The 27,846-nt window shown below is 41.1% G+C and overlaps 1 protein-coding gene across 1 annotated transcript; it reads right to left on the bottom strand.

Moving 5' to 3' along the window:
• Positions 1–3,774: 3,774 nt before the first annotated feature.
• On the bottom strand, positions 3,775–23,588 carry rab11fip4b (RAB11 family interacting protein 4 (class II) b). The gene is made up of 13 exons (XM_058091592.2): positions 23,266–23,588; positions 14,334–14,566; positions 14,067–14,252; positions 12,492–12,626; positions 11,381–11,416; positions 10,346–10,445; positions 9,743–9,846; positions 9,514–9,654; positions 8,870–8,951; positions 8,633–8,770; positions 8,357–8,515; positions 6,369–6,512; positions 3,775–5,052 (listed from the first exon to the last, which is right to left on the bottom strand). The coding sequence occupies exons 1-13, from the start codon at positions 23,341–23,343 to the stop codon at positions 4,936–4,938; spliced, it is 1,653 nt and encodes a 550-aa protein (XP_057947575.2). The 5' UTR covers positions 23,344–23,588; the 3' UTR covers positions 3,775–4,935.
• Between the last annotated feature and the right edge of the window lie 4,258 nt (positions 23,589–27,846).

Consider the following 27,846-nt stretch of genomic DNA (forward strand, 5'->3'; position numbering starts at 1 on the left):
CATGCATAAACAGAAGAATAGCTAAAATTTACTTGCAGTGGCTCATATAAAATACTGTATGTCATCACAGCACAAGGCTGTAGCTCTCACAGGAGCATAGAATAGCTCATTTTATTAATTAACATGGTGACTGTGGACATAAAGGGTTTTAATAGGATAAAAGCACCGATAATTGGCCCACTAACAGTTGCCAGTATCATTATTACGTGCTTCAAAAATGAAACTCCAGGGAGAAATGTAGTCTGTATGCAAGTGAGTCCTTGAAAATGAACCCACTCAACTCCCACTGCTGAGGAAAATGGCAAAAAGCTGCAACAGGTCTTCCATCTAGTGGCCACATATCGTCATCGCTACATAGCTCCCTTCTTAAACTGAGGTAACAAGACACCCACAGTACTTGGGAAAACTATCAAGCAAGGTTTGATCAGAACATTACATTTATTTTAGTTGTGAAAATGACAATGTGGGTCAGAACAACTCAATGACATATTGTTTCTTATATCAGGATGTGAATAAAATGGACAAATCCTAACAAATCTTAGGTAAAACTAAAGACTTAGACTCACTGGTTGAAAATTAAAAACACTTACCGCCACTAAAATGTTAGAAGAGACTAAAAAACAGAAACATTCACAAATCACAAAACGTACACAACCAGCACAACAAAAAATATTTTAAAAAAATCTTTAAATGTAATTATTTTTTATTTTAATAATAAAAAATAAAAGTTAAAAGTAAATAAAAGTTACTGCAAATAAAAAGTAATTGTTCCAATGGCAATTTTTAGATTATATTAACTCATCCTTGTGCTAACGCCAAGAACCCGAGATCTCTTCTCAAACAAATACTCTCAGCATGGATAACGACACAGAACCGTTTTGATAAAAAATAATGAAAATCCCCACACTGCCATTAACGGCCAACAAGGCTGATAGAATTGAATGACGGTGCTACTAATACAGAATACTTTGGTTTACTCATCTGCATCTGCAAACTGCTCAGGCTCCGTACTGGTGCTGGGGCAGGTCCACTGGACTGGGTGTGAGTGATGTATGGCTGGGCTGTAATTGGGTACAGTTCCCAACTCCCAGTGTTCCAGTGATAAATCCTGCAAAGCAAAATGTAGCACATCTTCTGGACCTGGGGGACGGGGGGCGAGACACAATACAGTCAAAGACATGACTAGTTTGGCATGTGACATAAAATTGGAAAATTCTGTATATCCTCAAATAATGTCCCTGCTCTGGCAGAGTACCCAACTACGGATGGTTACTTGTGACGAGACGGACTCATTACATCCTTAACATTGTCAACAAGCCCCCCTTTCCTCCCACACACACACATCCCCAGCCTCAATCTGTACAGAAAACCAAAGCATCCTCACTGCTACTTTGTTCATATTAATCAACACCATCTACAAAAAATGATTAACACACTGAATATTGGACAAATATTCTTTACCATACGGTTGGACTCCAAATTTCTTTTCCCAGTTGGCTTGGCACTCACTTTCCCAATCTTCCTCCTCCACTGGCGGTGTCAATTGCTGTGTTGGCTCCACAGGACATTGGTGCGATGAGTCTCTATAGAAGCCTTCTGATTATCATGTTGGACTAATCTCAGTGATACATTAGGAAAATAAGTGTCTAGAAAGGACTTTGTCTAAAATTAAAAAAAACATTCTCATGTGCAGGAGGAATGATTTTTGTCAATAAGTGGTAGTTATTCCATTATTTAACAAGAGGCAGAGTATGTAAATAACGTAAGAGTCGTTCCTTGTTTATCATGGTTAATTGGTTGGAAGTAGGATTAAGAATCACTTGGTGGATGGGTGGTTGGTTGGATGGATGGTGATGTGGGTTTTGATTGATGGATTGATGGATGGATGGATGGAGTCTACATACAATAACCAGGTATTACAAAATAACATCTCTAGGTTTTCAGTATTTCTGGTAGTAATACAAGACTATATTGCTTGCACTATATGGACCACTGTCTGCAATGGTTACACTGCTGCGTAGAAGGCAATGACTTTCAAACTCCAAGTATTATATTTCACCCTCTTCCAGCTCTGAGCAGGCAAGCCACGACCAACAAGAGACACACAAACACACACAGGAGCCAAGATGGTGGGGTGCCCTCCATTACAACACATCTTCAGTTGTGAAAAATCAAGAAGGTTCAAACACTTTTTCACTTTGCTTAGCGTTACTTTTACTTCCCTCAAAGCAGCTGTCAGGAATGTGACGCACCTTTTCTTATGGCTCCTTTTCCTTCTCTGGTTCTTCGCCCTGATCTTCACAGGATGTCCAGTTTCTGTTGCCTGTGGCTTGGAGGGGGTCCACACGTGGTGCCCTCTGGTTCCCCCGTTGACCAAGATGCCATGAATGCCTCCGCCAGCCAATGCAGGACCACAAGAAGTTGATAATGTGCTTTTTTGCTTTTCATGAGTCCTCGAAGGTGCTGCTTTGTTATGCTTGCCCTCAAAGCCATGCTTTAAACATCCATTGAGCACGTATGGAGGCTTGGTGAAATTCGATTCGACTGGTTTTGTCCTACTGCTTCCAGATACGCAGCCATTGAGGTCAGAAGTTTTTTTCAGCACACCTTGAGCCTGATTATTTGGAGCGTTGGCTCTACAGATGTTCTCATGAGCTTGCCTTGTTTTATCGACGGAGTCTGTAGAATACTGGAGCATCTTGAGATCTAAAATATAGTTTAATATGAGTTCACAGAAATGACAGAGGCAAACATTTCCACTTCTCATTCATTCAAAGTGAGGTGACCACGACGTTGCCTTTTAGTACTGGGCCCTCCAACACTTACTACCTACGCATTAAAATTTGAGTTGATACAAGTTTATTTTTATGTTCACATTAATGTGTCGGAATTAGAGAGAATTTATCTTTCGTTACACAGCCATTTTGAGAAAGGCTAAACTCGTGATAGCAGAGTAATTATCAGCTCACCATAACAAAAATGTAAATAAAACACTATCCAGCCTACCAGAGGGAAATGAGGTTACCATTTAGATGAACTGATGTACAAGAGTAGAAGGTGTGTTTAATTTCGTCTCACCTGCTTGTTAGCCTGAAAACTAGCACCGCCCTGTAAAATTGGTTGTCATTCAGTCGCCTTCTGGTACAGGAAGTTAAACACTAGATGGCGCCAAAACTGTGTCAAAACGACACCATGTTTGTAGTTCTATTGGGAAGTCAGCAGTTTTTGGTTAACAATAAATAAATATAAAGCCAATGACATTACATTTTTATTGCCTTGATTGTATATTATAATGATTAAAATACATCCTGTGATTTTAAAATAATTAATGTCCAATGAAAAGCCTGTATCATATTTTAATTTTTCATTTAAAACTACAAAAAATAACAGTTGACTGTTTGTATCATAATAAACATGCAAAATAATGCATTTTAGTTACTATTTAGTCACTCAATATTCTAAACTACCACCAATAGAAATAATGTGGCATTTTTACAGCTCAGTGTGCGTCTTTAATTTAAATCGTCCAAGCAGACAGAGTGAAACCAATTGTTACGTAAAACAGGACAGATATTTTTGGATTACAGTTCACTAATCATACCATTGAAAATATTGACTTTTTGTGAGCATTAACACATGAAGATGCAACAAATCCCAGTGTTATTCAACTTGTTAGACTGAAAAAACGCAGTTCACTTTGCACCATTGATTGTTCTTTCCTAATAAATCTGTAGAAAATAGAATCTAACCTGAAAAAAACTACAGTGGCACATGTTTACAAATGATCACTATGTAATTACAGCATTTACAAGTCCAGAAAAATGATTAAGACATACAATGTACCTCCTTAAGCAATTCATTTTACAACATCCACCTGAAAATTGTCCTCCCAAGGCACAGACTGAGGAAGTATGAACCATGCAAAGGGAAACCAAAGGTTTTGTGCAAGGAAGCAAAACTCAAGTTTTAGTTAAGTACATAATACAGCATATTGTTGTCCCTTCTCACATGGAGTGAATTATCAAGATGTACATTCATGATATTCAAAAGTATCACAGGGCCATTTCCTTCGTACAGGCTCCTCCCATGTATGCACACATTTCACTTACAGTGGCAACTCAGAGTCACATCCCGTACATTCATTACACATCAAAACTTTTCTGTGCAACATGGCTGAGCTTATTATTATTGCTAAGAGCAGTGTACCTTTCAAGCATGGGGGCGATCATGTAAGTTACAGTTTAAAGACACTCCTTGGCGGCGGCTTCTTCATCTCTAAAGTGACTCATTAATAAATCCAAGTCGGAACAGTGACACAGTGCATGTGTTGCAGCGTTCCTGGAAGACATATTCTCAAGAGTAAACAAATAGATTACCTTCATTTGCAAAGAAGCTACTTCACCGAAACCCTACGCCCAATAGCGTGAACCATAGACTTGCTTTCCTTCGACTGTAACCTTGATAAATTTGACCACTTTTCCCACTTTTACCAACTTGCTTTTCAAATATGCCAATTCCAAATGCTCCACATACATAACAGTACTGTTACTAAACCAGCCTAAAACATAGCATCAGTTTGCCGTTTTAGTTGCCTAGCATCTCACAGTGCTTACTCTCAGGCCTACTCCAGGCTATAATGTTCCTAATATTAGCCAAAACATGTCTGATGAGATAGGCTCTTCCAGTTTTTGTACCAGCGTGCCCATATCCAGCATAGTCTTTCCGGTTCCAAGGTGTGTCGAGGACAAGACACCAACAAGTATGTCTTCATAGCACAGACAATGTAGAAAAAAAATCCAGATGACGCGTCACATTAGTGTGACCATCAAGTCACTCCCTTTAGTTCAGCATACACCCTTTAGGATTCTTCAAACTAAAGGGGGAGATGTCCCAGTTCTCGATATTCAATGCTGTGCTGACTCCATATGGCCGCTGCTAGGCCTTGATCTCCAAGATGGAAGGGTTGTGATCAAGGATAGAGAGGATGATTTTGTCCATATACTGTCGCAGCCGCATGTTGATTTCCTCCTGCTCCTTCAGGGCTTCCATTAACTGTGGAGACAGTGTCATGTTAGCTCATTTGAAGACGTGCTAATTGAAAGAACTGCAGATTCTTTTAAGTCCAAGTACGGGAAGTGAGCTGTTTGCAACACAGATGCCCATGCTCTGTAACGTAACAGGACATGTTGCATGATAATGACAACAGCACTTGAGTAAAGATGTCATGCAATGCAGTGGCACTGACTCATCCATCCCTGTTTTCCTACGGCATTGGTCGGAATGAGACACACCAACAAAGCTGTATGTCCTCATAAGTTGCAGGTCTAAGTTGCTTCTGGTATGACACACATCAATCTGCCTACATACAGACCCAGTATCTTTGTACAGTGTTTGGCAGAGTAATGCGAATATCGGTTGCACAGCCTAGAAATGGTTTGTTCCAACTGTGCGAGTGTGTGTGGTGTGTTGCATCGTGACATGAAATACCATAATTTCCGGTGTATAAACTTTGAGCCCTGCAGCTTATACAGTGGTATGGCTATGGCTAAATTCTAATCTCATGACATCTCCTTTACTTCACAGAAGTACCACTAATCATTTAAATATCATTTAAAATCTGGTTAAATAACTAATTATTTACTCACTTAATATAACAGTCTGATTCATGGTGTCATCTTATCAAGAATTCTAAACTCATCACACAGCAATTCACACAGCAAAAGGTGTACCTAAAAATATACCAATACAAGTTTTAAAGGAAAAAAACACCAACTATTTTAAGGTTTTCTCATAATACATTGGCACTCATTGGTGACTGTCAGTGTGCTGCAATGATGTCAGCCTCCCTCTGGACTTTCTGGCTCCCTCTGGTGGACAGAGGCAGCATTGCAGTGCCATTCATCCATCCATCCATTTTCTCTGCCGCACTTCATTGTAGGAAAAATTATTTTAAACTTGTATTGATAACCGTTGGTATATTTCTTAGGTACTCCTTTTGAGTGTTAAGTTGCTATGTAAAGAGGTTAGTACCCCCCTGCACCTTTTATATATGTTATGTTTCCATCTTATTTTCCTACAGGCTGTGTAATCTTGGCGGTATATTTATCTTGTTCATCGTGTTTGTCTTTTTATAAACATGTCCATACCAAAAAAAAGATTACCACAGCTTAAAGTTCTATGGTATCTCTATCTTCTGTGTTGTATTAATTAGAGGTTTCACTGGGATTCTGCCTGGAAACAAAAGCCAAACCAGTACTGACTGTTGCAAACTGCGCTGTGGTGAGATGAACTGAACTGCTTGTTTAGAGCCAACGTAAAACTTGGCTACTTCCGCAAATGCTAATCAGACACCATGTTGTGATTTTTACCTGGTCCCTGGATGCATTATCTATCTCAGCAGCCAGAGATTGGGCCTTGGTCTGCGTGGCGAACAAATTCTTGGCTTCGTACAGGCTCAGGCTGAGAATTTGGCCATTCAGATCATCATTCTGCTCCTTCAGTCTCTGGTTCTCCTACAAAGAGACAGTTAGGGAAGAGAAATTGGTAAGAAATATATAGTACAAAAGCTTCACTCAACTCAGAAGACAAAATGCTGCTTGCACTTGGTTGGTCATCCGGTACCACATGTAGCAGTGCACATCTACTATGGCAACACCTACAGGACATGAAGCAGGTTATGAGCGTTACACCCTGCATTGCCTGCTGTGTTATAAAAGCACCATGGTGATGTTGCCCTTGAGCGCCAAACCTGAGGTGAGTTTGCTTGCTCTTGCGTGTTTTACAGTTTCATTAGTACGGGGACTGCAGCGCCAGATCAGCTCGGGCGGGTTCACTCTACTCCATTGTTATTAGTGGTTAATATTGAAGGGATGGGGGGTCGAAGAAGCAATTTTACCATCAGACTGGGACGGAGCAAAGCCCCAGACAACCCAAGCGGCTGGAATTCATGGGGAAGAAAGTCCTGGGACATAAATCGCTGCGTGCGCACACACACATACACACATAGTGAGCTCTTTTTGGTCCACCAGATTGGGAGATATACCTGCTATGCTATGTTTGTTGTTGCTTGGTTAAATACAAGTACAACATAGTGGGCCAAAATATAATAAAAGTCTGTAAGCAGTTCAGGAAATTACACTAATGGAGACGGTAATTCGCGTAACAAAGGTGAATGGAGAGGACATCTAAACACACATATACAGTAGTCAGTGTTTACTCAGCATCCGGTCTGCACAATTTACTCAGATGGCAAACAATGCCTTAGGGAACATATCATTATGTGCTTTCATTTATTTAAAAAAACAACTTAGAATCAAGTTGAACTAATCAAAATTGGGGCACTGAATCTGCCCCTGGGTGTTTTTGTTCCATAACGCTCAGGATCTTTTAAGTAACTTAAAATGACTGTGTTACTGCATCCAACCTACGAGAGGCCTTCCATATGCAGCTCAACTATCTGACCCCATTCAAAGAAAGAAAGCTATTTTCTCTTTGCCATCAAAAGATCATGCCAGTGGGAAAACCTGACAGAAAATGACATTGAATCCTCTTAAACCTTTGATCAGGTGATGAACAGCCTACAGTTATCCCTCGTTTATCGCGGTTAGTGGATCCCAGATCTGATCGTGATTAGTGAATGTTTGCAAAACTGCATTCAATATTAACAAACAGAATATTTTTGTATTTAGAGCATAGAAAACCTGTAACACCCCCATCGTCACCTTAACATGCCTATTATTTTCTGCAGGATTACTGCAGGACATAACAGACGACCTCTGCTAGCATAGCTAGCTACCAAGCTAACTGGTTAGCCTCTCCAATTTACTTATTCTAAACTTAAGAAAGGGTTTTCAAACAGAGAGGGGAAGAAGGCCAAAGGTCAAAGAAGCCAAAAATGTACCACTACCACATGGAATGAGAGGAAAAACCCTTTTCTCCACTCAAATGAGGTCCAAGTACTAGATGTACTCAAAATAAAATACTTGGTTTACATTCATACTGGTATTTTCCCCCGAATAATGGGCTCAGCTAAGTATATGCTTAAAGTCGTGCCTCGATTGGCCCCTATGTACGACATGTACATTGTCCGACCACCTCACACACCCAAAACATGATGTCTTCTGGGTCACATACTCTTGAGGACTTTCCTTTCCATGGCAGAATTTTCAGGTGACCGCCAAGTATCTTACAGTAGACCACACGTGCACCCTAATTCCCCTGAAGTTACACTTTTTCACCACATTCGGTGTCATATTGCACCTTATTTGCATTTGTCAGCCTTAAATGGGTGTTGAAAATGTATGTTAATGATGTAGCAAAATGGCAAGTGCTGACAATGCATGTCTCTACTCATTACCTGCTTGAGCCTCTTGACCTCGTACTCCAGCTCCACCTCCCTGGTCCTGTTGTTGTAGTCAGCCAGACCAGAAGAAGAGCTGCGGCCACGTCCGGTCTTTTCGACATCCAGTTTAAAGAGCTGCAGGTGTTCCAGCTCTCGCCGCAGGTCCTCCATCAGCTATATAAAGAAGCCCAGAGGAAAGCCATGTTACGTAATGCTGGTAGTGTGTGGGATGCGTCAAAGTGCCGCCAGGGTGTGTTGTGATTGTGTTTGATATTAAGTATTCAGTTCTACCTCCTGCATGGCCTGTTTCTCTTCCTGGAACTGCAGCCTGTTTTGTCTCAGTTTGTCCATCATTTTCCTGTACAGGTCCATTTCATCCTTCAGACGTAAGCTGGTGTCCTCAAGCTTATCTGTCATCCTTTGCTTCTCCTGAGCACAGAGACACATTTGTTATGTGTTTTGGAGCGTTATCACATTAGACTAAGATATGTGGAGGAAAAAAGTTACAGTATCCAAGCTGAGACTCACCTCATCCAGTTTTTCAGTCTGCGTCTTCAGTCTGGTCATGTTAATATGCATCTCATTTTTCTCATCCTCCAGTTGCTTAACTCTAAATTATGAAACATGCACAGTTATCGGTTATTGGCAGTGTCAAGTTCTTTTGCAGTTTATCTTGCCTCAACTTCAAAAGGCTGCAAAGATCGTAAGGGACGCTTTACCAACTTTCTTCACCTTTGTTCATGGTACACATAATGTCATTGTATAGTCATATCACCTCGTACTTCGGTACATTATTAATTTACAAATTAATTAATTTAACAAATTTCCCCACTGAGGGACGAATAAAGGCATATCTTAATATCTTAAAAAAAACAAAAAAAAACCTTAAGCTGTATTATGGAAAGCAGGAAGCGAACAAATGAAACAGTTACTGATTGTAAATGTAAACTGTATTATGGAAAGCAGGAAGTGAACAAATGTAACAGTTACTGATTGTAAAAGTACCAGATGGAGGGGTAGGATTCAATAAACTTTGCTTCTTCCTACTCCTTTTGAACATGTGGAACTGTGAACTGATTATGTGATGCACTCAAGTGTAATCTGATGCATGTTTAAATGAAATAAAACCATTACCATTACCAAAAAAAAAACAGTATTTTAATTTTTTTTACCGGTTGTTGAGCAGCTCGATCTGTGTCGTTTTGTCTCTCTCCATCTTGCTGAAGGCCTCTCGATGTCGTCTCAACTCCCCCTGCAGATTTTGGTTCTCCCGTGTCTCCTGGTCTTTCAGTTGTTCCTCAAGTTCATTGACCCTGAGATTATTTTGTCAATATTATTACAATTCCCATACGGACAAATGTCGCAATATGCATCATGCAACATTGTATGTTCAGACAATACCTGTGTACTAAATGAGTGTTGTCCTGCTTCAGCTTGGACTTGAGCTCATCATTCATTACAATTTCATTCTCCAGTTCTGCAACCTTCTTCTCCAAAGAGTTTACCTGGCCAAGACAAGGAGCTTGATTAACACTGTCAACAATCTTCAAAGCTGCGAACATAACTGCTACAGGATGTGGTTTGAAAGAAAATACAAGTGCATCTCAATATATTAGAACATCAATAGTGTTTGATGAGCAGCTATACAAAGATGGGGGCTTGAGTAACCTTGACTTGAAAAAGCTATTGACTTCTTACTTTGTCCTTCTTGCCAACTCTGTTTGAAAACTTTCCTTAAGTTTACAATGAAAAAATTGGAGTCTAACTAGTTAGGTCAGTAGCATGCTAATGCTTAAAATGGCTGCCGTCTATTGTGTCCCCGCAGTCATCCTGTACACTGAACGTGTGTTGTAAACACAGAATAATTGTTTTTTGTGTGCATTTTTTTTTAGATTAAAATTTAAATGACGCCTCACAACTATAAAAAGGTGCAGAAGTGCAAAAAAATAAATATAAACTTTGCAATGTACTGCTACTTTAAACACACATGTACATACAGTATACCTTCTCATTGATGTCGATGTCACAGGAGTCGATGCTATCTCGGAAAAGGTCCTCTGTGCTGCCATTGCTGCTACTCAAGTTGCTGTTGTGGAGCAACTGCCTGCTCAAAACACAAAGTGAGACATAATATATCTCCTTTGGTGTGTTTGCCAGAGTGTGACTGGAACAAAAAGCGCGAGGCTGCAAAAGTCTCTTTCTAAAGAAGGGAGAATTTCGAGGACAACGCCCTAGGCTAGTGTCAACAGAGAAAACGGTGCAAACAGAATTAAAATAAGGCACACACTTTGCTGTAGCAGCCTTGTAAAGAAGGTGTTTTTATGTCTGAAAGTGACATTTCAATTGTTATATTTGCGCCAATGAAGGACTATAGCCGCATCCCATTTTTAATCTCAAGAGGGGAGAAGAAAGAGGAAACATAACAGATAAGGAGGGCTATAAAAGGGGAAGAAGGAACCAAAGCAGACAGAGAGAGAGGACAGTGCTAGCGTCAAGCTTTATATTGAATACATAGATCAGCTCTGACAGGCCATTTTCATTCTGTCACTATAATTCACTCGCCGTGGTTGGGGGGGCGTTCAGCCCAACAGATCGTGCAGCCAAGAGTGACGTTGTTACAGCATGTGTTCTCATAGATGGCTCGATGGTTTTATTGGAATAAGTTAGTAATTAACTGGATGCTTAAGTGCAATGGTGCACAGGGCAGGGGAGAGATAAGAAGGCAGTAAACACTAATGCCGTGTATGATTGCGTGTGGCTAGTATTGTGGCTATGTAAACAAAGGGGAAGGAAACTTTCTTTGCTTCACTTTTTTGAAATCATGTCAGCTACTTTCAATGTTAATGTTAGATGAGTTCCTTGTCTTTTTTTTCCTGTTAAAGCTGCACGTGTGTTGTTTCACTGCAAATAGTGAGATATTAACAAATACACACAATCAGATTGGACCTTTTTGCCTAATTGCTGCCACTTAGAATGAATAGAAAAGTGAGAGACTGTGTTGTCTCTGTGTTGACTTAGTGTCTGAAGTGTGTTTCTTACCTTCCAAATGCCGTGCTGGAGATTTTCCTGTTAGGACTGCACAAGAAAAGAAAAAGCATCAAAACGCAATTTATCAGTAAATTGTAATGGAAATGTCTCATAGGTAAACACTGCACTGCTGGCCCTTTTATATGCTGCAAATTTCATTATGTGGTAGAAAAAAAAGACAAACTTCCTCATTTGATCCCAGCTTTCAAATATCCAGATGCGACCTGCTAAATACATCAATGCTTCACAATGATATCTTCAATTGCACTGACTGCAGATGATAAAGAGGCTCACATACAATGAGAAAGCTTTCATTTTTCCATTGAACATGTTTAAAAGACGTTCCTCCAGGTCCAATTCCAAACAATGCATTTTCATCTTCAATTCTTGCCACCCATGGCTAATTTTTATTTATAAAAAGGTCAGTGTGCAGTAAATAAAGTTGCATTAGTGCAGTTTCAAGACAATTCCTGCTAAATCTACTTCAAGTCTCACTCTGATTTGAAGATGCGTGGACATGTATGCACGCAGCTGGAATGTACGACTATCAAGGGTGACCCTGGATTGTGTTTCCATTAATAGTTTCCCTTTTGCAATGCTTGATGAGGTCAGCTAGGGAGTGAAAGCCTTACGCAATAATCAGTTAGTGCTTATATTTGGCGTGGTTTGAAAGCCTGTAGAGACACCTGTGTGCGGTATGGTTTCCTGTGTCAATGTGACACAGGAAAAAGCGCTCCCCTTTTCCTTCACAGTGCGCAGGCGTGCAGCTCCAAACCAAAACAAACATGTCAAATGGTGGTAGAAGAATAAACACTTAACAGAGTATGGTGAGTTTTCGAGACTCACAGCGCAGCAACGCTTTCAGAAGGCTACACAAGTAACCAGAAAAATTATTTAATTCATCCGATTAGATGAGCAGCCTCTCTCAGTGGTAGAAAACACTGGGATCCACCGACTGAGCTCCGGCTTGAGACCCTGTTACATGCTACCTGGATGTTTTTTGCAAGTAGACTGGCCGTTGGAGCCCGTATGACTGATTGAGACCTAGGCTTAAGTGTTAAGAAAGCTACACTTGATGTGAACTAATATCGTGTGAGATTGCATTTGATTGTGTTGTTTCTACCTGTTAGCCTTGAGGTTTTTGAGACGAGCCTCTAGGTCAGTGAGCAGGTTGACTTTTTTGCTGCATTGACAACAGTAGATGTCCATCATCTCTGCAGGGTAATGTTGTTGCACCTTACGTGGCGTCTGGCCCGCACTGTAGACACACACACAGACACACAATCTCACCATGAGTCACTCGGGGTGTAAAAGTTCAAAACGGTATGAGGATCTAACCCTGTCCATGCAACACCTGACAAAAAAGAAACCACAGACACACCCTTTAATTAATGCTATTCTCTTTCGCCCGGCTTATAATTGCTGTTGCTTTATGTTGATGGTGTCACTGATTGAAGTCATTTACAGTTAGTCATGTTGGGCTGTAATGACTTGCTTCATGCCATACATGCAATGCAATCCTGCAGGACTGATTTTTTTCCCCCTTCTTCTGAGAATCAGCGGTTGTTGCAACAGAAAAAGCACAGCTATTACTGTATGTGTGTTTATCGTAAACTGCTGTTTTGTTTATTGGCAAGATTGAAGAAAAGCAGAAGCTGGACTTGGGTTCTAATTCTACATCACTACAAACATTATCATCTCTTCAGTCTTTGTTTTCCCTTGCTCATGACTGCGCCTTTAGCCTACTTTGCACTAAACTGCACTTATTTAAAATTCCTTCCCAGGCACCCCCAACCCCCTTCAAATGTGCCATGTAAGTCTTCTAAATCCCAGGCCTCATTTGGACTACAAATCTCTTTGCCGGCTCACTTTGAGTTTTGTCTGCTTGGTATGCAGGGAAGAAACACAAAAAAGTTTTCCACTTTATCGGTCAAGAGTCTTGATCGCATTACGCAAAGCCACTGGTGAATATTAATGTGTTCCCGGAGGGCAAAAGCTCTTAAGCTATGAGTCAGGTAATGACACAGGAGTTTAAGGAGGACGGGAAATTACCGATCAGCGCTGCGTAAAGACACGCCCCCCTCAAGCAGTTTGCGTGCGGTTATCAGTCAGGTACCGTAATGTCCGGTGTATATGTCACGACTTTTCTTGCTTAAAATTACAAGTCCCATGATGCTTAGAGTGCAGCTTCCGGAAGTGAAGTGGACTGGATCAGTCTTATGCAGCAATTGTGTTTTGATCCTACTAATCTTCAAGGGGCCTTGATGTGATTCATCAACTTTGCTTAAATATGGTATATATTGATTGTAAGTAAGTTCTACATTCTTACTTTTTTGAAAGCAAACGGAAAATTCACAAAAATGTAATTTATAGTTCATGGCGCCTTGTTCTGTTACGTCATTGGGATGACAACTCTCAGGTAAAGCAGAGTAAACAAACTTCTTCAAACTTCTAGACTTGGTTCAGAATATTTTTCCTCAAAATAGTAGTCGTGTGTTGCTGGTGGATGTTCACAGAATCCGAGTGATACTGTAAGTTTGTTTACTTTTACCAGAGGAGGGTAAAAAATAGATGAAGCAAGTGCACAGAACGAGAAACGGTTCTTTGCAGTAATCATTTCACTGATGAGTTCTTTGAAGGAACACCTTTACAAGAATTTGGCTTCAGTGTATGGTATAAACTTTGAAAAGTTGACTACCTCGATGTCACAGATGATCCAAGATCAGAATATCCGTTGGTACGGCTCTCGTCTTCTGGATAGGGGCTGCTGGGAGCGTAGTCGGGCTCCTCCACTTCGCCGTAGTCCTCAAACTGCTCCTCGTTCAGAGAAGCCGAGGAACGTGTCGACAGGTCTGAGATGACAGAGTTGCTCGTGCCGCTTGTCCTGACGGCGCCACAATGTATGTAAAAAAACCGAAATAACGTCCTTTCAATATGCAAACACAAGGCATTCGATGTGACTTACTTCTCAGAGGGGAAGAAGAGATCCCCCAAGATGTCTTCCTTGTCCCCCAGTCTGGTTGGCCCTTCTGAAGTGTCGGACCCTTGGGTGCTTTCCACGGCGCTGTCTCTATCGGAATCTCTCTCCTTGCCCTCGTCCTCCTCCACGTCTCCGGGGAACAGTGGGCTGCTGGGGACGACGTCAGGATAGGCCCGTGTACACATGATGATCGGAGGGAGCCGCTCCTCGTCGCTACCCTGGATGATGATGGAAAGGAGCACCGTATATGATTATTTATCATTAAAAGATGAACCATTAACTATTTTTATACACCTTTTCCTGAGGAAAAGTGCTCAAGTGATATGACATCCAAATGATCCAAAATGTTAATTCAATGCAGAAATCCTGACAATTATTATTTAATTTAAATACTTTATTACATTATTGACCAATTTTAAGTATTTCAGAAACGGATGGCGCTTGGCTAACCTTTCTAATGGGATGTCAGCCTCTATAATCATACAGCAATATGTGAAAGTCCTCAACAAACTGTAATGGATGTGCTTGTGGCTAGTCATCAATGCAATTCCAACTGCGTTATTAATGCAAGATATTTTTTACACTGTTGTTTTGTTTACACAATCAGACAACATGGTGGTGAACAGCACTTTTATTTCGATGGACAGAAGTGTGTGTCTCTGAACGGGCATCATAAAATGCTTGTTTGCATTAAAGAAATAAGTTGGATTTGTCTCACACTGCTGGCATAGTGAAAGTAAACATGTGTGACTCTAAAACAAGTGATGGCAACATTCCTTTTAACACTAACCCAAAGGGATCCATTCATGAATCGGCGTAGACTGATGACAAACTTAAAACAGGCAGAGGTGGCTAACAATCTAAAAAAAGGAAAATCGACTTATAAGTGGGCACCTCTGTATTAAAACATGCCACTAAACATCTCAGTATGGCGTGTAAAACGCAAAAGGTTGTATTTATAACATGATCATTTGGAGCCGGAAACTGCTTACTGGAACGGCAACAGTTCCTTGTTGATGAAATGATAATTACTCTAATAAGACTTTCGGTTGAGTATGCTAGCAATCAATGTGTTGACTGGAAGTCAAACGTACTGTATAAATTATAATTGTTTGAAAGCATGTCAATGTTTTTGTTTTTTTTTTTTGTGACAGAGATGAAACAATAGGAAGAGTATGTGCAATTTTTTGGGCTAGCAGGTTCCAGTCACTGAAGTCTACATAAAGGGCAGCCTTGTTGACAACACATGCCTCTGACACTGTGCGTGTGTCACCATTAAATAAGGAGAAAGTGGAGTACAGTTAATCCTGAAATTACATTGTGTAGAACAGCATCCAGTACATACAGTACCTCGGTATTAAGGTTCATTTTGGGAGCTTTTTGGAATGGGTAACAATACAATCCATTCATCCATTTTCTATGCCACTTATGCTGGAGCCTATCCCAGCTGTCTGTGGGCGAGAGAGGTGGTACACCCTGGACTGGTCGCCAGCCAATCACAGGGCACATATAGACAAACAACCATTCACACTCACATTCATACCTATGGTCAATTTGGAGTCCCCAATGAACATGCATTGCATGTATTCATGCAATTACATGCATGTTTTTTGAATGTGGGAGGAAGGCACATTAGTTTGGCGAAAACATGGGAACAACCTCCCTGAACCTCCCCAGAAGTGGCCTGCCAGCCAAAATTACCCAAGAGCGCAGCGAGGACTCATCCAAGAGGTCACAAAAGACCCCACAAAAATATCCAAAGAAATATAGGCCTCACTTGCCTCAGTTAAGGTTAGTGTTCATGACTCCACCATAAGACAGACACTGGGAAAACATGGCTTGCATGGCAGAGTCCCAAGCCCAGAACCACTACTGAACAAAAAGAACGCTAACCCTCATCTCAATTTTGCCAGAATACATCTTGATGAGCCCCGAGACCTGGAAAATTTTGTCATGATCTGAATCCTATTGAGATGCGGTGGCATGACCTTAAAAAGGCAGTTCATGCTCGAAAACTTTTCAGTGTGGTTGAAATACAACAATTCTGCAAAAGAGAGTCAAAAGTGCATTTTGTGTTCAGTTGTGTCGACATCGTCTAACATTTTCATCATTCTAATGATAACAAGAGAGCAAGATTGTTAAGGGACACTATAAAGCAAGTTGTGATGATGATCGTAGCTGGTAGTTCGCCCATGGCACAAATAAAACAAGCTAGCAAGATGCTGCCAGCCATGTAAACAAACGTGCCAGAAAGTGGAATGAGATTGAAACGTGAGCAATCACCCACGCTGGCATAGACGGGCTTCGCATGTGACAAGCTGTCATTAATCGAGTAGACATTTTACGAGCTATTCGTTTCCCGATAATAAGAAACAAAATGAAAGTAAACTTGCGTATGTGGTCAGACATGAGGAAGTGCCAGCAAGACAGACAGGTGATTCTGGTGCATGCCTATTAAAAGAACGTGCAGTGAAACATTTTAATGACATTTGATATAGTTTTCAAATCAATTGTGGTCAATAGGTGTGTAAATAATAAGCTATTTATGGATCTATATATATACACACACAATATATTATTTAAAATGTTTTCAAGTTGAAAAAAAACAAATTTTTGAGGTGCAGCAGCTTTTTTTGTAGTGGCGTACTGCCACGAGCAATTACAGGTAGCGGAAACTCTGGAGTTGTTATAGGAAAGGTGCAAGAGCTTGGTGAGGTAGTGCAGGGTTTTCCCTTGAAGTGTCGTATACACAAGTAGAACGCCAGTGATGAATGATCGTCGAGTAAGGAAGGAGGTAGGAAATGCAAAGGCATCAAAACCCTGTGATTAAGAGTGCAGACATTTTCAAACAACTGGGTCAATTTGGCAAATCTTTTTTTTCCCCAATGGCCAGTGGCTTTGTTTACCAGTTACACTTCCTGTCCCTGACTCAATTGAACTAATGGTGTCATGGTCATTTACACAACATCAGAGGTAATACAAATGACACAATTATTACAGAAAGCTGTGTTACTTTACTCCTTGAGTGTTCGTGTTTCTACAAACACGGATCAAAATAAACAAGATGGTAAAAAAAATGTGTTTGCTTTAAAATCATGCAAAACAAAACATGCAAACATGGTGCTAGACCCGAGTGAATGAGCTTACATATCAACTAACATTGAGCAGAGGGATCCAAAGGCTTTGATTCAGTGTGAGTCAGCATAGCAAAGGGAATACAGGATGAGCTGAAGGCTGAAAGATGCAGCGAAAAGAGGATAGTGAGATGGATGCGAAAAAAGCAGAAAGACAACAGGGAAAGAAAATGCAGCAAAATGTTGGTAATAGTAACATAGCAAAGGCTTTACAGGCTCTACATCCGTATCACTCCGTCTTTCCCCTTCATCCTCTCCTCCTAGCCAGCGGGCAACTTAAATGTTGCCAACACCAAAATATTTGCAAGTGCATTTAATGCTTCAGCTCTGATGTTCAGCCCTAGCTGTCGCCAGTGGGTGCTTCTGTCATCTCACATCCCTTCAGTGGGCAACACATAAACATGCACAGTGAAACTGGAATTTCTCTACATAAAATGAGTCAGAGATAAAATCATCAACGATTTTCAATTTTTTTCCACATGATTACAATTTACAAAACATAAATACACCACATGGTGGCACAGTTATCCAACTTCTTCGTGTGAGCCCCTGAGGATTGACTAAAAAATTAGGATGTTTGGTAAAATCACAATGAAATTTGGTATCTTCAGGGTACTAGCGAGCATATGTTTGTCAAATTTGAGTTTGTTTGAAAAACATAGCTGCCATTAAACAATATGTGCATTCTGTGGCCCGAGTGGGAGTATTACATTAAGTATTACATGCATGCTAGCATGGCTTCCAATGCATTTTAACAACAATGCCATTTATAGTCTGTGACAGTACTCTTACTGTGACAGTAAGAGATTATATTTTATCCAGAGGTGTCTTGATCCGATCCGATATTGCAAAAAAAAAAAAATCATACCGCCTGGGGGTCACCCCACTATTTGTGAAGCACTGGTTTACACAGGCATGTGGTAAACGACGCTCTTATTTTGAACGACGGTCACGGATATGTGTTCCGCATGTGTGCAGAATTTTCTTATCATTGGAAGATACCGATATCTAAAAAATATCACCCAACTCTTATTGTAACATTATTTTTAAGAACTGTACAATAAAAAAGTTGCAAATATGACAATATATTGCATTCATTATTGTAATGTAATTTAATTTCTACTATGTTACACGTTACTGCTTTCTGTGTATGCTATTGGCCCTGCCTCCACCCACCGCTTACTCCGTTCATGCCGTTGTTCTATGGAACCAAAGTGCTGAAACCAATGCACAAAGTGAAGCTTCTTCCTGCTCCTGTTCGGAGGTGAGAGACAAGGAAAACAGACACACACGCACATGGCAATATATTCAGTGTTTGGTAACGTTAGATGGAAGAAGCAATAGAAAACACTGAACATAATTCTCCTGGCAGTTCCACCAATATAGACCACTAAAGTAGGTGAGCCAGGGTTGCCATGGCAACAACAGCGGAACTACTCTGCAGTTTACTATCAAGACGACAAAGGGGAAGTAATGACTCGCATTTCACTATCATTTTGTTAAAGATTGACTCACAATTGTAAGAACTTACAAGAATGATTAAACAAATAAAAGCCTCACTCTTCCTCCTAAGAGAAACTCTGGCTGCATTTTGACATAGTACAAAGTTTTTAGAACACATAGCCATTTGTTTGTTTCCAATGGGGTCCCAAGGGCCGCACGTTGCAGCTTGGATTACCAAGAATGTTGGCCTGGATAAAGCACAATGAGGGGAGGGGCTGTGGTTGCTGAGTGGGGCCATTGAGACTGAAACTCTGCTCAGGTAAGTACTGGGAACCCCTGGGGAAAAAGGAGTTTTAATTTGTCTTGTGATGCAGAAGAATATGTCCTCTTGAATGTGTTCAGATTAGGTTACATTGTGAACATATAGTACTTTGCATAAGTCTTAGTCCATCATTAGAGTAATAGTTTTAGCAATCCTACATAGACTATGTGTCATTATTTGCAGGAACCCGTCTATAATCATTATCTAAATCCAATGGAAACTTGCTAACACCCTCTTATGTCTCATTTCCTGCTTAAAGGTTGAAATGCTATTATAATAAGAAAGCTGATGCCCTGACAATTTTGCAGGTTAGTATGTGTTATAGGCACGGACAGGCCGTTAAACAAGGAAAACTTGAATTTCATTCCATCATTAAGCCCATAAGTGACAAGTCGTCATGAGAACTTTATGTCTGATCAAAAGGCAAAGGGCATGACTCCCAGTTGACATTTTACTGTCACTTTCATACAGAACATTAGTCATGCAAAGATGCCAAGAAAGGCATGTCATTCATTCATCACAGGTTTATGTCACTGAGGTGTCAGCTGAACGACAGCAAGGTTCCTTTCCATTTTTAGGTCAAAACGGAAAATGTACTTGTACAACTTTTACTACCATGGACCAGAAACAGCAGAGAAAGCGGAGCAAACAACAAAACAACCAAAAGAGAGAAAATGATCATGGCTGAAGGCCGAGGAGAAGTGGAGACTATCTTTGAAGAAATTGTTGCTAAACGCGGAGGTACCACTGTTATACAGAAGTGGTTTGGTTTCAACAGAACATTTGGAATACCTGACTAACTTAACCATATATTACCCTCACAGTCCACTAAATAACCAGGGACTGGACTTTGAAGTCATTTTGTTTCCAAACCAGGAACACACAGGAGAAAACATCGCAAGTGAGTTTGAGTTTTTTCCAAAAATGGGGCTTAGAAAAGAAAAAAACATGAGTATATACTAACTACTGACAGTTGACCTAACGGTATGAAAGCAGCTACACTCAACTGGCTTACTTTGGATACTCTCCACGGTGCCATAGATAAGCTTACTTTTATATCGCTTGCCATACTATTAGCCTTCCATCAAAATGACTTGCATATGCTAAAATAAATAGTCCTGGGTCACAGGTTGGAGTTGAAGTGTTCTGTGTCCGACGTCCTCAAATGCCAAAGCACTAAGGAAGAGGGGGGAACCTCTATCTTTGTCTTTGTTTAACAAGTGTCTTTTCTGGCAACACGCTGTTTTGTCAGCCTACAGAAAAGGGGTCATTTCATTGTCTGGCAGACCCCTTGGCAGGTGGTCAGAGCCCTGGCTATTCTGGGCCAACGCGATTCGGATTATTATCTGATTATTTTTTGCTGGCAACAACAAAACACAAACCGAGTTCTTATGTAGCTGGGAAGCATAAAGAAGCATTATCATCACAATATGGACGAATGGAAATGGCATACAAACGAATAGGTACACATTAACATTGACATTGGAAATGTCATTTATCGTAATTTACAGAGACTCAATAGCCATGTTTACATGAGTTTTTCTCTTTCCGAATGGAATCTTTCCGAAAGCAATGGTATACATGGACAGGAATATTCCAATCGCGTGTCTATATGCGACTCTATAATCAACCAGAATAGTCAATGGGGCATGCGCAGTAAAGCGTAAACACCAACATCACGTGATACCGACTTCCTCGAGTTTTCCTTTCACTTGTTGGAATAACTCCGTATTGCCAGTTTTTCCTTCGTCCAGTCTTGAAATTTAGTTTGAATCAAAAACAAACTTTCCACAGCAGTCCAGTGCCGATTGCCCGCCTCCCTCTTTTTAAATCGAAGAACGTCTTGAGCTGCGTGTTACGTCATATCTCAGCATTAGCTGAAAGAATAGAAAGAAAAGAATATTTTATAATTAAGCTAGGCACATGTTTTATATAGATATGCATTTTCTTTTTTTAATAAAACTGGACTTGTAAATGTCGCATAGAAGTGTTTAGATTCTGTTCCACAGATGTCGGTAATGCACACGAAAGCTGCTTGCCAACCGAACAACAAGAAGAAAAACACCACGAAGAAGAACACAGTTTGACAACTTTCCGATTGAGCGGGTACAAGATACCTCAATCGGAGTGGGGAAAGGAATATTCCACCCCTTTGAATCAGATTATATATTCATTTGGATTGGCATTTTTCTTTCGGAATTAGGTGCATACAAAGGTTAGATTCTTTCCATTTGAGCAAATAAACCGAATGTAATTGGAATATTTGGGTCCATGTAAACGTGGCTAGTGACTCAGAAGATGTGAATGTTTTGGTGTTGACAATTATAACGTGTTTTGTGTGAAGATTATTACCATTCTGCTCTCAGGGTATCGTTACGTCAGGTGAGATTGTACCAGAGGTGGGACCGTTTTAACTCCAGATTAGCCTCCATTCATCCAGTACAGCTCAGTAGCGTGAGTTAATCTAGTTATTCTAGTGCTAGAGTACACACAGGGACACTTGACTTGAATGTTCTCTTTGAGAGAATACAACAAAGCATAATGAGGGTAATAATCTCAACCGACATGGGAAAGCCCACAAACAAAATGACTGAAGAGGCGTTTTAAAAGCCCTCCTGTCAGTGTTTTGTATGACACAGCTCCATCTGAAGGAGACTAAATCTCATTATGTAACGTCAAGTCCAGCACCTGGAGTATACAACACGTAACACGGCAACTCAACTAAGTCACTACTACTTTTGGACTAATTAATGAGCATCAGTTGCACAGCCATGTGAGACCAGCTTTATCTAAATGAATACAAAAACGAATCATTTCATGACACAACACAGATGTTTATTTAACATCAAATCAGTGGGAAATCCTATTAGTAATGTGTATACTGTAAATATTGTTCTGGCTTAGATACCATCTCTTAAATATCCAGAAGAAAATAGCTTATTTTTTTCCTACCAACAACCAAAAGTAGGCGGCACGGCGGTCGAGTGGTTAGCGCGCAGACCTCACAGCTAGGACACCAGGGTTCAATTCCACCCTCGGCCATCTCGGTGTGGAGTTTGCATGTTCTCCCCGTGCATGCGTGGGTTTTCTCCAGGTACTTCGATTTCCTCCCACATTCCAAAAACATGCTAGGTTAATTGGCGACTCCAAATTGTCCATAGGTATGAATGTGAGTGTGAATGGTTGTTTGTCTATATGTGCCCTGTGATTGGCTGGCCACCAGTCCAGGGTGTACCTCGCCTCTTGCCCAAGACAGCTGGGATAGGCTCCAGCACCCCCGCGACCCTCGTGAGGAAAAAGCGGTAGAAAATGAATTAATGAACAACCAAAAGTTGTTGTTGGTATTGCTTGCCTCTATTAGCTATCATGTCAAGCTGACATGAACAGCAACACCACTACTTGAGCACACTTTAATGTTATATATTGATTATATTGCAACTGTCCAATATCCAAAATTTGACAAATCCACTCGACCAGGGGTTTTGTAGAAATAAAATTTAACAAAATCATGTCAGGAAATGTTTACATGTACTCAAGGCACCTAGAATACCTTTTGGAAAATGAATCAAAATGGCCCCCCATACTTCCACTTTTCATGATGTGGTCCAAGTTCGGACACCCCTGGTTTAGCATATTTGAAAAAGACGGCTTTCTTTATTTTTCTTAAGCTTATTTTTCTCGTTTAACTGGTTATTTATTATCCGACATGTCCGAAGCAACATTAATTATAAATGCCAGCTGAATGCTATAAACGCAGACCTGGAGCTATAGTGGAGCACAGAGACAAGTACAGCGGGATGTTTTAGACACACAGCTGCAGTAGACGATAGCTATACAAGCACTCATGCACCAATAATGCAGCATATTCAAACTCTAATGCCAACAGTGGGCTCTGCGGTGCCTTTAAACAGCTTTCCGACACCAGAATATACAAATGTAGCTAATTATTAATTATTATATTTGAAAAACAATCAGTGTGTTTGTGTGTTTGCCTCCCGTCATCACATCGCTTACTCACCTCGCTTCCTAAAGAGGGAGGTCCACAGTCAGCGGCCCCCCTCTTGGCTCCAGACAGACCTTCATCCACCGAAGTCATCCACTCTCTCCCGGTGCGGGGTACTCGGTCCTGCGTCTCAGCTAACAGCGGACAGACGAACAGGTGCTCCCCTCAGAGAGACAACAAGCGGCGTAGTCTTGGCTAAAAGTCCAAAGGTACCGTCCAAAGCGGAGCGATGCACCATTAGCTAAAAGAAAGTAGCTGCTCCTTGTCTCTCCGTTCGACACAAAGTAGTCACACACGTCCCAAGAGTGGCGTCGTTCACTCGGCTTGACTTCTTCTATTCATAGCCCCTCCCTCCCCTCTGTCCCTCCTCCACCTCCTCGGTGTGGGAAGTTGAGTGCAGTGGCCGTTGCTCGTTGCCCGTTGCCCAGCAACTGGTCATAGAGGCGGGGCTAATGTGTGTTAGGCCCATGCCGCTCACGCAGACTATATTTGCATATGAAGCCCCGCCCCCCATCGGCCTGTGTGTGTGGCCCATGTGAGGAGAGGGAGAACAAGTGATTGTTGTCATTATAACTGAGGACCGCTTGTGTGATGTGGTGTAACACGTAACACAACATGGATCCCAAGGGAGTGGGGGGAAGGGGGATGACAGCCAGTGAAACACGAGTGTTAAGAAATTCGATTGGATCTTTAAGCAAACTTTTTTGAAGTCCCATTTTGTACTTTTTTAAATGATTGTAAAGAGAGGTCCCCCATGTGTGGCTCCATTTGCTATAGTGCATTTCATCCACTTTTTACATGTACAATAGTAGGCCATATATGTTTACGTACAACACTCCTACCCCTACTTAGCAACACTAACATAGCTATGTGAGCTGCTGGCATTACACTCACATATTACTGTAACAGCAGCATCATGCGAGGTTAGCCTAGAAAACAAGAACTTTTTATTTTTTTAACTTTTTATATCTGACTGCTGTGTCCCGCCCCGCTTTTTCTCATGTTTTAACTGTGTATTAATGAATTAATGTTGTATTTTGGTATGTCTTCTACTCTGTTTACTTGCTTTTATTCAACTCCATTGCCATTAAAGTGTCAAAGAGTATTTTGAAAAGCGCTATACAAATAAAATGTATTATTATTATTATAAGAAAAAACACAACAACAACACAACAATCAAGCTGACAGCTCCCATGTATGAAAGGGATGAAAAATAATTGGCAAAGCTCCAGGCTTTATTTCAACATGTGTAGCAAATCCTGTTTTTTCTGCAAGCACACTAAAATAATAAAATGGTAGCTAATACAACGTTTCCATGTTGTAACTGCAAGTGATACATGAAGTGATACATCTTCTCATGCAGCAGGAATTGAGTTGACCCGATTTCGGTCGAGCTGTGCTGTATAAACTCCAACTCTGGCACAAGATTTGGTCTCATTTCTCCAAAAAGGTCACTGACAGTGATTAGGCACCTCAAAGCCAGAACTCCATTTATGTCCAATGATAGCCAAGCTCAAATGGCAGGTGGAACAATAAAAGACTCAGAAAAAGGCCAATGGCTTGTAGTTGTTTATGTGCAGTTTGTCAGGGAGATTACTAGTTTTATCGTGTCTGTGTTTCACTGACAAAGCTAAACGTGCCGATGTTATAGAGAGAGCAGAGAACACTGCAGGCATGCTGAAGATAGATAATGTTACATTCTGTTTCTGTTATTTAATGGTGTGAAATAAGATGCAATGATCCCCCTCAGAGATCAATAAAGATAATCTTCACATACCCTAAACCCTGAAGTTCATTCGGACATGAAATCAAAATCCAAACAAACAGTATTTCACTTCACAAAGTTCAGCTGAGAGCAATGATGGTATGCTCCACCCACTGCTGGCGTTTGTAGTTCAGCAAGATGAAGAATGAAGTGGCAGGAGGGAAGAGATGGCTGCACGCCAAAAGGCAAGGAAAAGTGGTACTAAAGCAGGCAGTGTTTCCCCAAGGTTTACAGATTTGGGGTGGCAGGAGCACAAAACCCACTCACATATGTGTGTGCATAATGTAGCCGACTGCCTTGCAATTGCTACACGACAGTTATATTTCTCAAAAGTTTATTATACAAAGCAATGGATTGACTAAAAATTAGTCCACAAAGTCATAATTAAGACATGTCATTTCATTATATTCGAATAAATATCATGAAATTCCTGTTTGCTAGAGCTGAAAAAGGAGGCTCGAACAGGATGTTTGCATGGTGGCTTTCACTTCCTCTATGAAAAGGTTGTTGTGGGTAGCTTGTCAGTATACGTACTCAAACAAAGCAACAATTGGTGCTAACTGGCCTAACAGAGGGAACAGCACACTGAACCATTAAAGGACTTATTGATCTTGATCGCAGTGACTAACGCCAATGCGGTAGTTGTCAACTGGGGTGCAGTCCATGGGTGAAGTCAATTTAACAGTGGTATGTAATATCTCGGTTTGATTTGTGTTAGTGGTGGGCAAAACCGTTCGTTTCAGTGAACTGGATCATTACGGTTCATTCAGTAAAAAGATCCATTCTTTTCGGTCATTTCAGTCAATTGGTTGTTAGCCTGTGATCTCCCCCTGTGCATAGACTCGGTCAGCCATGTCGATTTCACAAGTCGGTCAGCTAGTGACAGGCTGACAGCACCTGGCAGAGAGTGAACGCTTCCGCTTGGACTCAGTCCTCTCTGTTAGTGCTGTGTCGGTCAAGAATGAACGGCTGACGAGTGGCAGTCAATCTCTTGGTCTCGGTCTTTCAGTCAGCTAACCCCACCCACTCACAAAGCGAGGCGCGATGATAGGGTAAGACAGGCAAGCACGCAGATAGTCCCGCCCAGCAAAAGGAACGGTGAACTGACTCTCCAGTCAATCAAAAAAAAAGCATTTGCAACTGAACAAACTGAACGGTTATTTTAGGGGTCGTGACCTCGTTCATTCCGTTCACAAAAAAAACTAGTTCTTTTGACCCATTGACATTCGTTCATGACCGACACACCACTAATTTGTGTATGCGCATTTGTGTAATTTGTTGACGTACACAATGAAAAGCATGGGTATTAAACTTAAATGATGCCAAAGTTTCAGATAATGAGGTTGGCAAATTTGGAAGTGAGCCTTGAAAGAAGTTTGGGATGGATCAAAACACTCCGTTCTAGAGGGCGTTGCAAAACTGTTCCTTTGTGATGTCACAGAGGAGCAGGCTTCCTTATGGGCATGGCTGTAGGTCAGACACACTCTGTTTCTATTTAAGCTGGTCACAATGGCTCATAAAAAAGTGCTTGTTTGGATGTAAAGGAAAGCCACATTTGTTTACAATTCCTAAAAACACACAAGTGGTTGGAGTTCCTGATTCCCTACTAGCAAAAGAAGTGTATTTTAATCTGCCAACGGCATTTCACACTGGACTGTTTCGTCTGTCAATGGACAAGCCGACAAACTTGTTGAAGCCTGATGCGCTGATTTCCAACCTTACTTGGTCCTGTCGAAGAGTCAGAAGCAAGCAGTAAGTAACAATTTATCAGTGTCCTAACTGTGTTTATTTTTTAAGGTCTTGTCTATGTAGCATTATAGAGTGTGCATACAAAGAGCAGGGTTGCTAATAGCCGTTGCTCTACTGGAGGTTTTTAAACACCAGTAGTCCTTCAAAAAACATTACGCGTTACCGATGCTGGAGAAAACATAACTCAACTCCTATAAAGTTGGGTTCGCAGCTAGCGGCACAACACCGATGTCTTTCTAAGCACTTGGGAGTGTGATCCACCACAGTGGAGTGGACATGGAATTTTTCTGAGATCCTGGAAACTGTAAGCTTCCAATTGAAGCCAGCTTGACACTCTACATTGTGAACTACTGGCAACAGATGAGGTAACATGCATGAGTGACTTTGTTGTGCAAGATTCCGACAAAGACATTACAGCTGCCCCTGTTTGGTTTGCCACTGTCTTGCTAAAATTCTTCACTACTACCACTGCAATGAAAAAATGTCCATGACGACCATATGCATGACTGTATCTGTGCAGCATGCAAAATGGGGAGAGAGAGAGCACTGATCCAGAATTGAACTCATCTGACAGCTTTTCTATTGAGGGCACCCAATCAGCGGCCTAATTAAATAAATAAAAGGAATGGAGAAAAAACATGACCGACCAAATGGCTCCTGATTGACCGGAACATCAAAGGACACTCACCCCACAAACAACATCATTTTTTTGTGGATTTACCTTTTGAAAGTACAAGTTCGAAAGACAGGGCGGCACGGCGGTCTAGTGGTTAGCGCGCAGACCTCACAGCTAGGAGACCAGGGTTCAATTCCACCCTCGGCCATCTCTGTGTGGAGTTTGCATGTTCTCCCCGTGCATGCATGGGTTTTCTCTGGGTACTCCGGTTTCCTCCCACATTCCAAAAACATGCTAGGTTAATTGGCGACTCCAAATTGTATGAATGTGAGTGTGAATGGTTGTTTGTCTATATGTGCCCTGTGATTGGCTGGCCACCAGTCCAGGGTGTACCCCGCCTCTCGCCCGAAGACAGCTGGGATAGGCTCCAGCACCCCCGCGACCCTCGTGAGGAAAAGCGGTAGAA

This window comes from Doryrhamphus excisus, linkage group LG9 (genome assembly GCF_037039965.1).
Source record: "Doryrhamphus excisus strain RoL-2023G ecotype Guam linkage group LG9, RoL_Dexc_Guam_v1.1, whole genome shotgun sequence".
Classification (NCBI taxonomy): domain Eukaryota; kingdom Metazoa; phylum Chordata; class Actinopteri; order Syngnathiformes; family Syngnathidae; genus Doryrhamphus; species Doryrhamphus excisus.

Coding starts and splice junctions, on each gene's coding strand:
- rab11fip4b (XM_058091592.2), bottom strand. CDS start 23,343: ATGACTTCGGTGGATGAAGGTCTGTCTGGAGCCAAGAGGGGGGCCGCT. Junction 12,627..14,066: donor GGATCATCTGTGACATCGAG/GTAGTCAACTTT, acceptor GTGTGTCTACAG/TGCGGGCCAGACGCCACGTA. Junction 11,417..12,491: donor AAAAACCTCAAGGCTAACAG/GTAGAAACAACA, acceptor TTTCTTGTGCAG/TCCTAACAGGAAAATCTCCA.